Below are 12030 nucleotides of genomic sequence, written 5' to 3' on the forward strand. Positions count from 1 at the left end.
TTCTATTGGGTAAGACAATCGGGGGATATGGAAAGAGTGGGAGAATGTATTTGAATTGCAAATCAGGTATGATCAAATTGAATGGCTGTTCAGGCCTCTTTACGTACCTAACATTTGTCTAAAAATGCCAAGTCTGCTGATACTATTCTAATAGTTAATTATTCACTGATCTTTCTGGTCGAAAATCAGCTCAGATTCGTTGAGCATAATTAAAGTGTTGGTGAGGTAAATGTGGGTTGATCAAAGGGGAAATTCAACCTTATTGAAAACAACTTATCAGTGTTCACCATAGAAGGAAACAGAGCTTATCAAACTTGTTAATCAACTGCTGTTTTTTTTCTCTCTACTTAGTCACGCACTGACTTTGTCAGTGGTCTCATAAAGGTGCCACTGGACCTGCAAATGCAAGAGGAATGTCTGGGAATGGCAGTATTGGACATAATGAGGATATCGAAGGAGAGGAAATGGAACCTGCAACAAATCTGTCATCACATCAGGTGAGCTAGTGAGGAAGTCACCTCCTATGTTCCCATTCCCCAAAGCCCACCCCCTCCCCGACAATATTAGATTCCATTTTCTCCCACTGTGCTTCCCATCACTGCGATCTTCCCCAAGGACAGCCCCATATCACAGAGCGACCAGTGGGAATGAGGAGTGAAGCACCCTGACTGCTGTGTTCATTGACATTTCTCAATGGTTTAGTCTATAGGGCCTAATTCAGCCTGAATCATGGGCTTTGTGAGCAGGTGTTTTTGCGACTGAGGCCCATTCCACATTTCCTTAAATGTTTCAGACGTTTCAGACATTTCATTTCAGAGAGCTACCTCAGGGAGCTGGGGACCCGAAAAAGCTGAAATAAGGGTTTTGAAAGCTGAAAAAAAAAGTGTCCATGCATCGTAATCGATCACCTGAAAATACAGCCGATAAAAATGCTGTCCGCAGAAATTTATTTTTATTTTACTTCATCAGGGAAATTTCTTCCCGCCCTTGGATGAGATTCGATGAAAAATGCAAAGGCCGCCTGGCCAATTCGCCCGTCCGCCAGCTGTAAGGTTGGACAGGGCAATGAAAAATCGGAATCAACTGTGTGATAATGGGCTTGCTCGCCCTCTTAATTGTCGGCGGGCGCGCTTCCGACTGTCGTACGCATCCGCCAAGCAAAATATTGCGCAATGACATCGGGACGCTCACCCAACCGCCTTCTTGCGTGATTTTACACCCGATCGGGTTGGGCGCCTGCGGGACATAAAATTCTGCCCCTTTCGTGGGACCTTGACACGCTCAATATCTTAAGCAATAATCATAGAGAGAGATAATGGATAGTAACTGCTTGCACTCTGGAGAAAGAAATCCTTGCTGATTCTTTCCTTCTTTTTCTCTCTCTGAATTGTGAAAAAAAAAAGATATTTTAATGCTCCAGTAACACAGAGTGTCCTTGTAACCATGATAATTCATTAAGGGGTGATAGAAATGCTTCACAGTTTCCTAGCTATCAGTTGCCCATTGAGTTGAAGATAGATTACCAATTTATCTGGGAGATTATTTGCTCCTTATCTGAAATCCTTGCTAACAAAAGGCCTCTCCATGCCAAATGTTATCCATGTCATGAAGAATTTTGGGATTGAGCAACTTAACCACTTCATTATTTAAGAACATAAGAAATAAGGGCAGGAGTAGGCCATTCAGCCCCTTGAGCCTCCTAGGCTATTCAATAAATTCAAGGCTGACCTTCGACCACAACTCCACTTTCCTATCCCATCCCCAAATCTCCTGATTCCCTTCGTGACCAAAATTGTATCGATCTCTGTTTTGAACATGCTCAACATTTTTAGCTGCACTGCAAATCAACAAGCAATTTAAAAGTGAAAATAAAGAGAAACATAGACCGTATCTGATTAAACCAAATTGTACATTTGCACATAATAGGGTATCTTGCAATTCTGAACTGGTTATAAGCCATATCCGCTCTGTATTTACCAACAGACTGTAGAGTGGCTTTTATTCCTGAAACGTCCTTTGACAGACTCCCCATTGCTAATGAATCCATTCTCATTCCCTTCAAAGTTACAAGTCCTGCATCCCGGCTGCCCTCCGTCGCCAAATCCAGCAGCACAACTTCCTGACAAGGAAGAGAATCCGAAGAAAGTTCTACAAATTCTTGAGGAAAATCAGCCACTGCGAGGCGGACCTCAAGTACCTGAAGCTGAAATACCTCATGGACATGGAGAGCTTGGAAACTGTGCCCAGCAAGGAGACTTTCCATGTTAAAGATCCAACATGGGAGCCCCAGGGACAGGACGTTCACAAGTTCATCTGTGTCTCTGGGGAACATGGAATCCAGTGGAGTTTAAAAGGAGATGAGGTTGGTGTTTATTCCTGGTAGGCCAATGGGCAGGATTTGCTGGCCTTTGGGTGGGCGGGCCGAAGGTGGGCGGGCTCAGGAGAGTGGTTGGGACCAGGGTGGACTGGCCCAGGAGGCTGGACGGGCCCAGGAGGGGGGGCGGGCCCAGGAGGGTGGGAGGGCCCAGGGTGGGCGGTCCCAGGAGGCCGGACAGGCCCAGGAGGGTGGACGGGCCCAGGAGGCCGGACGGGCCCAGGAGGGTGGGCGGGCCCAGGAGGGTGGGCGGGCCCAGGAGGCTGGGCGGGCCCAGGAGGGTGGGCGGGCCCAGGAAGGTGGACGGGCCCAGGAGGGTGGGCGGGCCCAGGAAGGTGGACGGGCCCAGGAGGGTGGGCGGGCCCAGGAGGGTGGGCGGGACCAGGAGGGTGGGCGGGCCCAGGAGGGTGGGCGGGCCCAGGAAGGTGGACGGGCCCAGGAGGCTGGACGGGCCCAGGAGGGTGGGCGGGACCAGGAGGGTGGACGGGACCAGGAGCGGTCAGGATATGGCCTGCTGCCCGTGTTTGGCCCCCCGACCGCCATTTCACGCTGGCCAATTAGCTCAGCGCTGCCGGGGTGACGGGCAGGAGGAGGGTGCGAGCTGATATGAGCGCAGGCCCAGGGGGAGCGCGCAATGAAAACTCCCTGAAGACAGAGAGTTGCCTCAGGGAGCTGAAGAATTTAAAACCAAGAAGTAAGGATATAAAAATGCAGGAAGACATGCCCGCACATCGGACTCACTCACCTCAACCTTCTGCCCAAACGATTTTTTTAATGATATCAGAAACCTCATCCTGCCCTTGGATGAGGTATCCTTAAAAACCCCGAAGGCCGCCTGGCCGATTCGCCCACTCGCCAACCGTGACATTGGGCAGGCAGCGAAAAGTCACAGCTAACTGAAACTTTAATGGCCTCGACAGGCCTCTTAATTGCCGGTGGGCGTGCTGCCAACTCTCGCATGAGCCCGCTGGCCGAAATATCGCGCAATGATGTCGGGATGCCCACCTGATGTCATCGCGCGCTATATTACACCCAATCAGGTCGAGCGCACACCCACCCACGGGGCATAAAGTTCTGCCCCATATGTAGATAGTAAGGGGAGTTCTGCCCAACAGGAGACTTTTGCCTTTAGCTATGAAACCATGGAACCATAGTGCACTAAAGCAGGCCAATTGGACTATTGAGCCCATGCTAGCTTCCTGAAGAGCTACCAAACAGTCCCACTCCCCACAGCACAGCATTTTTATTCCATTTTAAGTAGAAATACAATTCCTTGCTGAAGGCGACCATTGAACCTGCTTCCACCACCCTTTCAGATTGTTACCACTCGTAGCATTGAAAAATTTCTCCGTTTGGTTCTTTTGCCAATTATCTTAAACCTGTGTCCTCTGGTTACCGATTATCCTTCCACAGGAAACAGTTTCTCTCTATCCATTCTGTGAAAAACCCTCGCAATTTTGAACACCTCTGCTAAATCTCCCTTTGAACCACTCTGCTATGAGGAGAACAACCCCAGCCTCTCAAGTTTCTCTAGACAGCTGATAACCCTAAACCCTAGAACCATTCTAGTAAATCTCCTCCGCACTAACTTCAAGGTCTTGACATGTGGAGCCCAGAATGGGACACAATACTCCAGTTAAGGTCCAGCTAGTGAATTAGCATAACCTCCTTGTTCCTGTGCTCTACTTATAAAGCTAAGCTGTCACAGTTTCGTCCTGTTAACTTTAAAGACTTGCCTGTGTGAATCAGATACATGGGCTGAATTTCCTGAATGATGGGGGCTCAGCCACCCCATCCAAAAAGTCAGCGGGGAACACATCCCCACTGACACCAGCAGCCCCAATGCCATATTACGCTCTAATGGGCATTGATGGGCATAAGGCAGAATTCCGCCCCTCACTCAAAAGGATGTCCTACCTTGGAGAACTGCTGCCAATCAGATTGGCCAGCAACTCTCCAGTTCCTCCAGAATTCACCAAGGCTCCTTAGGCAGCACCTTCCAAACCCACGACCACTGCTATCTAGAAGGACAAGGGCAGCAGATACATGGGAATACCACTGCCTGCAAGTTCCCCTCCAAGCCACTCACCATCCTGGAACTCCCTCCCTAACAGCACTGTGGGTGCAGCTACATCACACGGACTGCAGCGGTTCAAGAAGGCAGCTCACCACCACCTTCTCAAGGGCAATTGGGATGGGCAATAAATGCTAGCCTAGCCAGCGATACCCACATCCCATGAATTAAAAAAGATTTCTCCTGAATTCTCTATTGGATTTATGAGTGACTACCTTATATCATTGACTCATCATTCTGGGCTCCCATATGTGGAAATAAGCAGGCAATAAATGCTGGTCCAGCCAGCCAAACCCACATCCCGTGATTGAATTAAAAAAAGGCACTGCAGGGAGCTGCCTGGCATGAAGTCCCGAGACCTGGAGGGCAGGTAAGTGGCAGAGGTCCCAGAATAGGGAGGGTAGGCAACGATGGGGGTGATCGGTGTCTCGGGGGATAGGCCAGGGTGGGGGGAAGGAAGTCTGGAGGTCACCGGGTCTTAGGGGATGGCACCCCCAGTCAGAAGGAACTTTTGATGGAGGCACCACCCCCCCACACTTCTCGCCCGAGAATGAAGTCACTTTATTTTCAGGTTCCGCACCACCCCCCACCCTGAGCTGTCATCGCTTGCCAGACTTAAAATTGAGGCTGGGTGGGAAAAGCCCTTAAGTGGCAATTAATTGGCCACATAAGGGACTTAACTGGGGCAAGGGTGGGCTTTTGCCATCCAAGGCCTTGCCCGCCCAGCATAAAATCGCTACCAGGTTGGAGTTGGTGGGCACCCAGAGGGAATCCTGTCCATGCAATTTCACACTCCCCCCACCTCAGAACCCACCGCAGGGAGTGTAAAATTCTGGCCAATGGCTTTTACCTTTGAGCGGTTCATGACCATGAGTTTTCCTGCAAGCTCTCTCTATTTTCCTAAGCCTCTAGTAAGGCTAATCTAGTTCCATACCTCTGATCAGCTGTGAATATTGTTTACCAAATCGAAAACTGCTGGTAGGTTTTGAGTTTGATGATACCCCTCCTCAATCCTTAACACCATAAAGTCAGGACTTTAGCAGGATGTTGTTCAGCTGCTTGATTCTCCAACATGGGTTTTTAGCTGCCCTCCCTCTCTCATCAGGAGATTAGTGGGTGGTATGAGGAGTGTATATTATGATATTTAAGGTGTCATAATTCTGTTGGACAGACTGAATGGACCAGAGATCCTTTATCCGCCTGAAATTGTTTGTGTGTTGTTAAAACCCTGACTGCACTCGCTTAACAACTGATCTCTGAATAATAAGATGATCTCTATTTGATTTCCCTTCTCATTTAGCAGTGGCAGCCATTTTGTGACTTCCCCGAGATTGTGGACATCACTCTCAAGCAAGCCAGCCGAGATTATGTCTTGGAAGAAAGCCGAATTGTCACGCTTACCAAGCAAGACAACAAGCTTTTGGTAAACTTTATCTAACCGATGACTTTTACATTCCTAGCATAGAATATAAACAGGACCAATCAGAGGACCTAAGCTAAGAAGCTGGAATGTTCATTCATAATATTCACTCCAAAGGGTTTGCATTGATTGCAATTCAGTTCTGAATTGCTGCTGATTTGATACATAAAGCAGAGAAGATGAAGAGGTGATTTGATAGAAGTGTAAAAATCAGGAGTGCAGTAAATAAGCAGAGATTGTTTTCAGTGTCAGATGGGTCAAGAACCAAAGGACCCAAATTTAAGGTGATTTGCAAAAGAGTCAGAGGTGACATGAGGAACCTTATTTTTTTAACATAGTGAGCTCTTGTGATCTGGAATGCAGATCCTGTAAGAATGTTTGGAATCAGACTCAATTGTAACTTCCAAAAAAAAAAATTGGTTAAATGCTTGAAGGGAAAAGTTTTTGCAGGACTATGGGGAAAGAGCAGGAAAGTGAGACTAATTGGCTAGCTCTTGCAAAGAAACAGCACAGGCATGATGGGATGAATGGCCTATTTCTTTGCTGTATCGTTCTATGACTCTAATCTGACAAAGTCAGCCTCACCCAGAAAGGCTGCGGCAATGGGTGGTGTAGGAACTATAACACTGAGGGCATTGAAGAAGTGTAAAAGGAGGTTTATTCTGTGCCTAAGTTAGGCTGATAAAGAATGACCAACTCGAGGGTGCTCTATTTTCTACCTGATTTGGGAGTTCTGAAGCTGAATGAACGGAAGTGCTTGCATTTGCATAATGTCTTTACCACACCATAGGGACATCCCAAAACATCTTACACACAGTGACAACTTTTGAACCTCACTCACTTGTTACACAGATGAGTGCAGCAGCCAACTGCTGCATAGCAAGGTCACACAAGCAAGGAAAATTACCCGATAATCTGTTTTTGAAATGTTGGTCAACATATTAGGATAACTCAGCAGGTCTGACAGCATCTGTGGAGAGGAACACAGTTAACATTTCGAGTCCCTATGACCAACAGTTCTGTTGAAGAGTCATACGGACTCAAAACATTAACTGTGTTCCTCTCTACAGATGCTGTCAGACCTGCTGAGTTTTTCCAGGTATTTTTATTTTTGTTTTGGATTTCCAGCATCCGCAGTTTTTTGCTTTTATTTTGGGTAACTCCCTGACCTTCTTTGAATAATGCCATGGGATCTTTTACATCCACCTGAGCAGATGTAATGACTTGACGTGCCAGACGGGTTTCTACTTGAAAACAGATAACTTTACTACAGAGAGCTTTTTAGAAACTATATGCTTGAACCAGGTCCTCGACCAGAAAAAGCCACACCCCCTTGCTTATCCACGCATAGGGCTCATTCTCTAGAGTCTCCAAGAACAATCATGTGACCCCTGAGAGGCAGTAGGAAAAGGCTAAACTTTCAATCGCTACAGCAGGCAGACAGAATCTTGACTTAACGTCACATCTGAAAAAGCTCCGAATCCAGTAATGCTGCTTTCTCTCAGTACTGCAACAAAGCGTTAGTATAGATTATGTCCTCACGTCTGTCATGCGACAGATGAGCTTCTAATAAAGAGGCGAGAGTGCCACCAGCTCAATCACGAAATATATTATCATTGAGGAACCAAGAAACCGGTCTCAAGCATTAGAGAACTGAGTTACAATGAAATACTGGAAGCATCTGAGTTCTTCAGCCTCGGAAGATGGTGACAGTCAACCTCACCAAGATTTATAAGATAGTAAGCAGCACAGAAAATGTAAATATAGGACACTAGGATCAAACGTAGGATCAAAAGCAGACCATTTAGCCCCTCAAGCCTGAACTGCCATTCAGTTAGATCATGACTGATCCGTACCTCGACACCATCTACTCACATTGATTCCATAACCCTTAATACTCCTGCCTGCCCCTGAACAGCCTGGATCTAATTTTAAAGTTATAGCCTCTTGTTCTGGAGTCCCCCACCAGAAGAAATAGCTTCTCTCCACCCTATAAACTCCTTTTATCATTTTAAATGTGTCAGTCAAATTATCACTTAATCTTCTTTGTTCAGTGGAAATTAAGTCTGGTTTATGCAAACTCCCCTCATATCAGCTCTGTGGGTGTACCTACACCACGTGGACTGCAGCGGTTCAAGAAGGCAGCTCACCACCACCTCCTCAACGACAACTAGGGATGGGCAATAAATGCTGGCCCAGCGAAGCCCACATCCCGTGAATGAATTTTTGAAAAATAACCGCTTTAGCTCCCGAAATGGTTCAGTTGCTACTGTTTCCAGTTAAACTATGACAGAAGGACAAGAAGACAAAACGGTGAAAGGTAAATTTAGCACTGGTCAGGAAATTGCCCTTTGCAAAGAATGGCCAAGGTGTGGAGTGGACATCTTGGTGAGACCCCTGGAGGCAGTTAAGAGACATATGTTGTAACGGTGGACTGTGCAGCGACTGTGGATGGATGAAGCTAAAGTGAGCCAAGCGGTTCCCCTCATCCATGTCAGTTGGACTTTTCCGAGTGAATGGACTCCAAGGGCAGAATTTTATGGCCCCATCGCAGCAGGGGGTGGGGCCATAAAATACGGCAAGCCTTTCAAAAGTCAATTGACTCTGGCGGGATGGTAAAATCCCACCGGCATAAAATTCCACCCCAAATTTCAAGATCTCAACTTAACATTCCAGTCTACAAGGACCAGGGCAGAATTTTGACTCTTTTCTCCTCCTCAGCAAAACCGCCAGGATTAGTAACTCAGCACTGTCAGTCTGACAAATCAAATGGCTAAAGATTGTGTGTGGTTTTCTTTGTGGTGGTGGATTGGTCAGGTTTTTTTTTTGGTTGTACGTGTTAGTCAGAATGTAAAATAAATGTGTTACGATAAACAGCGTAATATAAATAATTCTTTTTCTGGAAGGCTGAGCTCACTTATGACATTGTCACCAGCACGACAAATGAAGGTATTTATCATCATTTGATACTATTCATCTTGTGTTTTGTTTTAGAATTAGGAAGGTTAGGTGAAAAGGCAATGCTTGTAGCGTAGGTCACCAGCAAGATTGTGAAGAGGTGAAGACAAGTGAAAATGAACCTAATGTTTATTTTTAATTCATTCATGGGAAGTGTGCATCGCTGGCAAGGTCAGCATTTATTGCCCAGCACTCGTTGCTCTTGACAAGCCTATGTTGCCCTTGAAAGTGTCTAAGTTGAGGAAGGATGGGAAGGTTAAGAGAAGGAAGTTTGGAGGCCGTTGGAAAAAGAGTGAAAGATGATGTGATTATTCTTCATTTCAATACAGTGAGGATACAGGAGAACATGTAAAAGAGAAAAAAGTACTTTAGTTTAAGTAGAATTATTCATAATCTCAGGACTTTCCAAAACATTTTACAGCTAATGAAGTGCTTTTGAAGTTTGGTCACTGTTGCAATGTAGGAAATGCTGCAACAATTTGCTCACAGCAAGCTCCCACAAACAGCAATGTGATAATGACAAAACATTCTGCTTTTGTGAAATTGACTGAGGGATAAATATTAGCCAGGATACTGGGAAGAACTCCCATGATCCTCTTCAAAATAATGCCATGGTATCTTTTACATTCACCTGAGAGAGCAGGCAGTGCCCCAGTTTGCTATCTCATCTGAATGTCAGCACCTCCGACAGTATAGTGCTTCCTTGGTACCAGCACTGGGAATGTCATCCTGGATTATGTTCTCAGGTCTCTGGAGCAGGATTTAAACCCATAACCTCCTGACTCAGAGCTGAGAGTGCTGCCCGCTGAGTCATATATTTGGAAGTTAGGAGAAGCAAGAGTGAAAAGTTCAGGGGAGCAATGTCAGTAGCAGTATCTAAACTAGAGAAAGACTGGAATATGTGGCATGTAGAGAGTGTGGTTAGAGGTGAGAGGTGAGAGTAAAAGCAAGTTTTCCCATTTGTGTGAGAAATGTTGGAGAGATTACCAGAAACAGGGGCAATGCTCAAGTCTTTGGTGGACTTGGACTTTACATTCATAGCATCTGTTGAACATTTGTGCTGCTTTCAACTCAAAAAAATATAAGGTAAAACTGTTTAGCGTTGTAGCTTTTCACTATAGTTTTAACAAGTATAACTTTCTTCTGGTTTGTGCCCTGTCTCTGTCTAACTTGTTCCACTCCTGCTACCACAGGAGGCAGAGTTTCCCACTCTGAGAGAGGCTCTCTCCTTCGTGTCTCTTATCGATGGGTATTACAGACTGACGGCTGATGCACATCACTATTTCTGCAAAGAGGTGGCTCCACCGAAGCTGTTGGACCACATTGAGGACAACTGTCATGGACCTATCACGTATGTTCAAAGATTGGGCATTACAACTGGCCTAATGAAAGTGGGCCATCTCCTTTTAAGAAGGGAATCAGCCATTAGAACCATACATCTCCTTAAACTCTTATTTTTTCATTTTCTTTCCACTGGTCTCATTGCATCTGCCACCTTTAAAGAATAAAAAAAGTACCCTGGTTTCTGCTGGTGTTCACTAAATGCACACTATGGGCAGCTGTGACAATTGGTTCCAGGGACAATGCACTGACCATTTATTGCCTCTTCCACCTTGCTAACAAATGCCTGTTATTCATTCAGTACCTCCTTACAATAGGATTGCTAAGGTCAGGAGATCATGAAGGTGGAGTATAAGATGGAGTCTGCCATTACTATGTGGGATGCCATTTTGGAGTTCCACCACAAAGTACCACTATCCACATACGATCCATTTGGCTCCATTTCTCCTCACCGTCAATATATAGCCCTTATACACATGAATAAGCATCTGTGTCCATATCCTAACTTGCACCAAGTGCCCTTCACCCTGCGCTCACTAACCTACATTGGTTCCCAATCCAGCGACGCCTTGATTTTAAAATTCTCACACTTACTTTCAGATTTCTTCGCAGTCTCACCTCTCCCTCTCTCTCCTCCAGCTGTATAAACCTCCGAGATATCTGCTCTCCTCCAATTCTGGCTTCTTGTGCATCTCTGATTCCCATCGCTCCACCATTGGTGGCCATACCTTCAGCTGCCAAGACCTTAAGCTCTTTATTTCCATCCCTAAACCACTGTGCCTCTCCACCTCTCTCTTTCTCCTCTCTGAAGATTCTGCTTAAAAACTAACTTTATGACCAAGATTTTTGGCCATCTGCCCTAATACTTCTGTCTACTTCTGTCTTCTTCTGTCTTGCAAACCTGTGAAAGTTTGTAAAATGCTGATCCAATTGTTAGTCAATTTCTGATAATTGTTAGTCTTACTCAAAAAAGGCATCACGGAGCGTGCAGTGACAAACAGAAATGTTCAAACTTTGACAAGAAGTCAAACCAAAGCCATGTTGCAAACCCCAATACAGCAACAGTTCTGCCCCCCTTCCCTCCCATACTCCTGCTTCCCGTGAAAGGGTCCATGGTATTTTAAATCTTTTGTCTTTATTTGAAGTTAATTGCACTTCCTTAACAGCTCTGACTTTGCCATGTATAAGCTGAAAAAACTTGGAAACAGGAAAGGATTCTACATCCTCCGCTGCAGTCCTAAGGAGTTCAACAAGTACTTCCTGACCGTTTGTGTTGAAGTAAGTTGCCATCTTAGAATGCTGTTATATATTTTACTTGCCTCAAAGCAATGCAAATATGACACTGGTTTCTAAATGCGCAGGAACTTTATTTATTAAGTTTCATACAATGTTTTAAAATGTCTACACCATCCTCCAAGCTCAGCCTGGAGTGGTTTCTGTGTTCACAAATAAAAACAAAAACAAACATTGCTGGAAAAATTCAGCGGGCCTGACAGCATCTGTGGAGAGAAAGACAGAGTTAACATTTTGAGTCCCTATGATTGTTCTTCAGAACTAACCCTATAGCTTCTGTGGAGCCTAATTAACTTAATTCTGAGTCAACATCCGGGCTTAACCAATCAAGCACAAAGAGCATAGATCAATTCCCAAACTCACATAATCGAACACAGAACAACTGAACCATTGAACACCACAGATGCCAATTGCATTGGGTTTTGAATTTCATTCACCTGTTTCTGTAGTAGAATTCCATACAGATGAGGGAAGTCCCAGGTGGTGGCTGAGGTCGGTGGTGAGTCAGGTGGAAGATGAACGAATGACCGTTAGAATGGAGACTTCACAGTGACCCTGGGCTAGGAATGG

The 12030-nt window shown here is 45.5% G+C and overlaps 1 protein-coding gene across 2 annotated transcripts in view; it reads left to right on the top strand.

Moving 5' to 3' along the window:
- LOC121287164 (tyrosine-protein kinase JAK2-like) overlaps positions 1-12030 on the top strand; it is an 88460-nt gene that overhangs the window by 41817 nt on the left and 34613 nt on the right. For both annotated transcript variants that reach the window (XM_041204763.1, XM_041204762.1), the window contains exons 5-9: positions 352-497; positions 2065-2362; positions 5749-5871; positions 10020-10177; positions 11334-11445. In XM_041204763.1, the coding sequence (XP_041060697.1) occupies positions 352-497; positions 2065-2362; positions 5749-5871; positions 10020-10177; positions 11334-11445 (837 nt within the window). The remainder of the gene's footprint in view (positions 1-351; positions 498-2064; positions 2363-5748; positions 5872-10019; positions 10178-11333; positions 11446-12030) is intronic.

Source organism: Carcharodon carcharias, chromosome 14, assembly GCF_017639515.1.
Source record: "Carcharodon carcharias isolate sCarCar2 chromosome 14, sCarCar2.pri, whole genome shotgun sequence".
NCBI lineage: Eukaryota > Metazoa > Chordata > Chondrichthyes > Lamniformes > Lamnidae > Carcharodon > Carcharodon carcharias.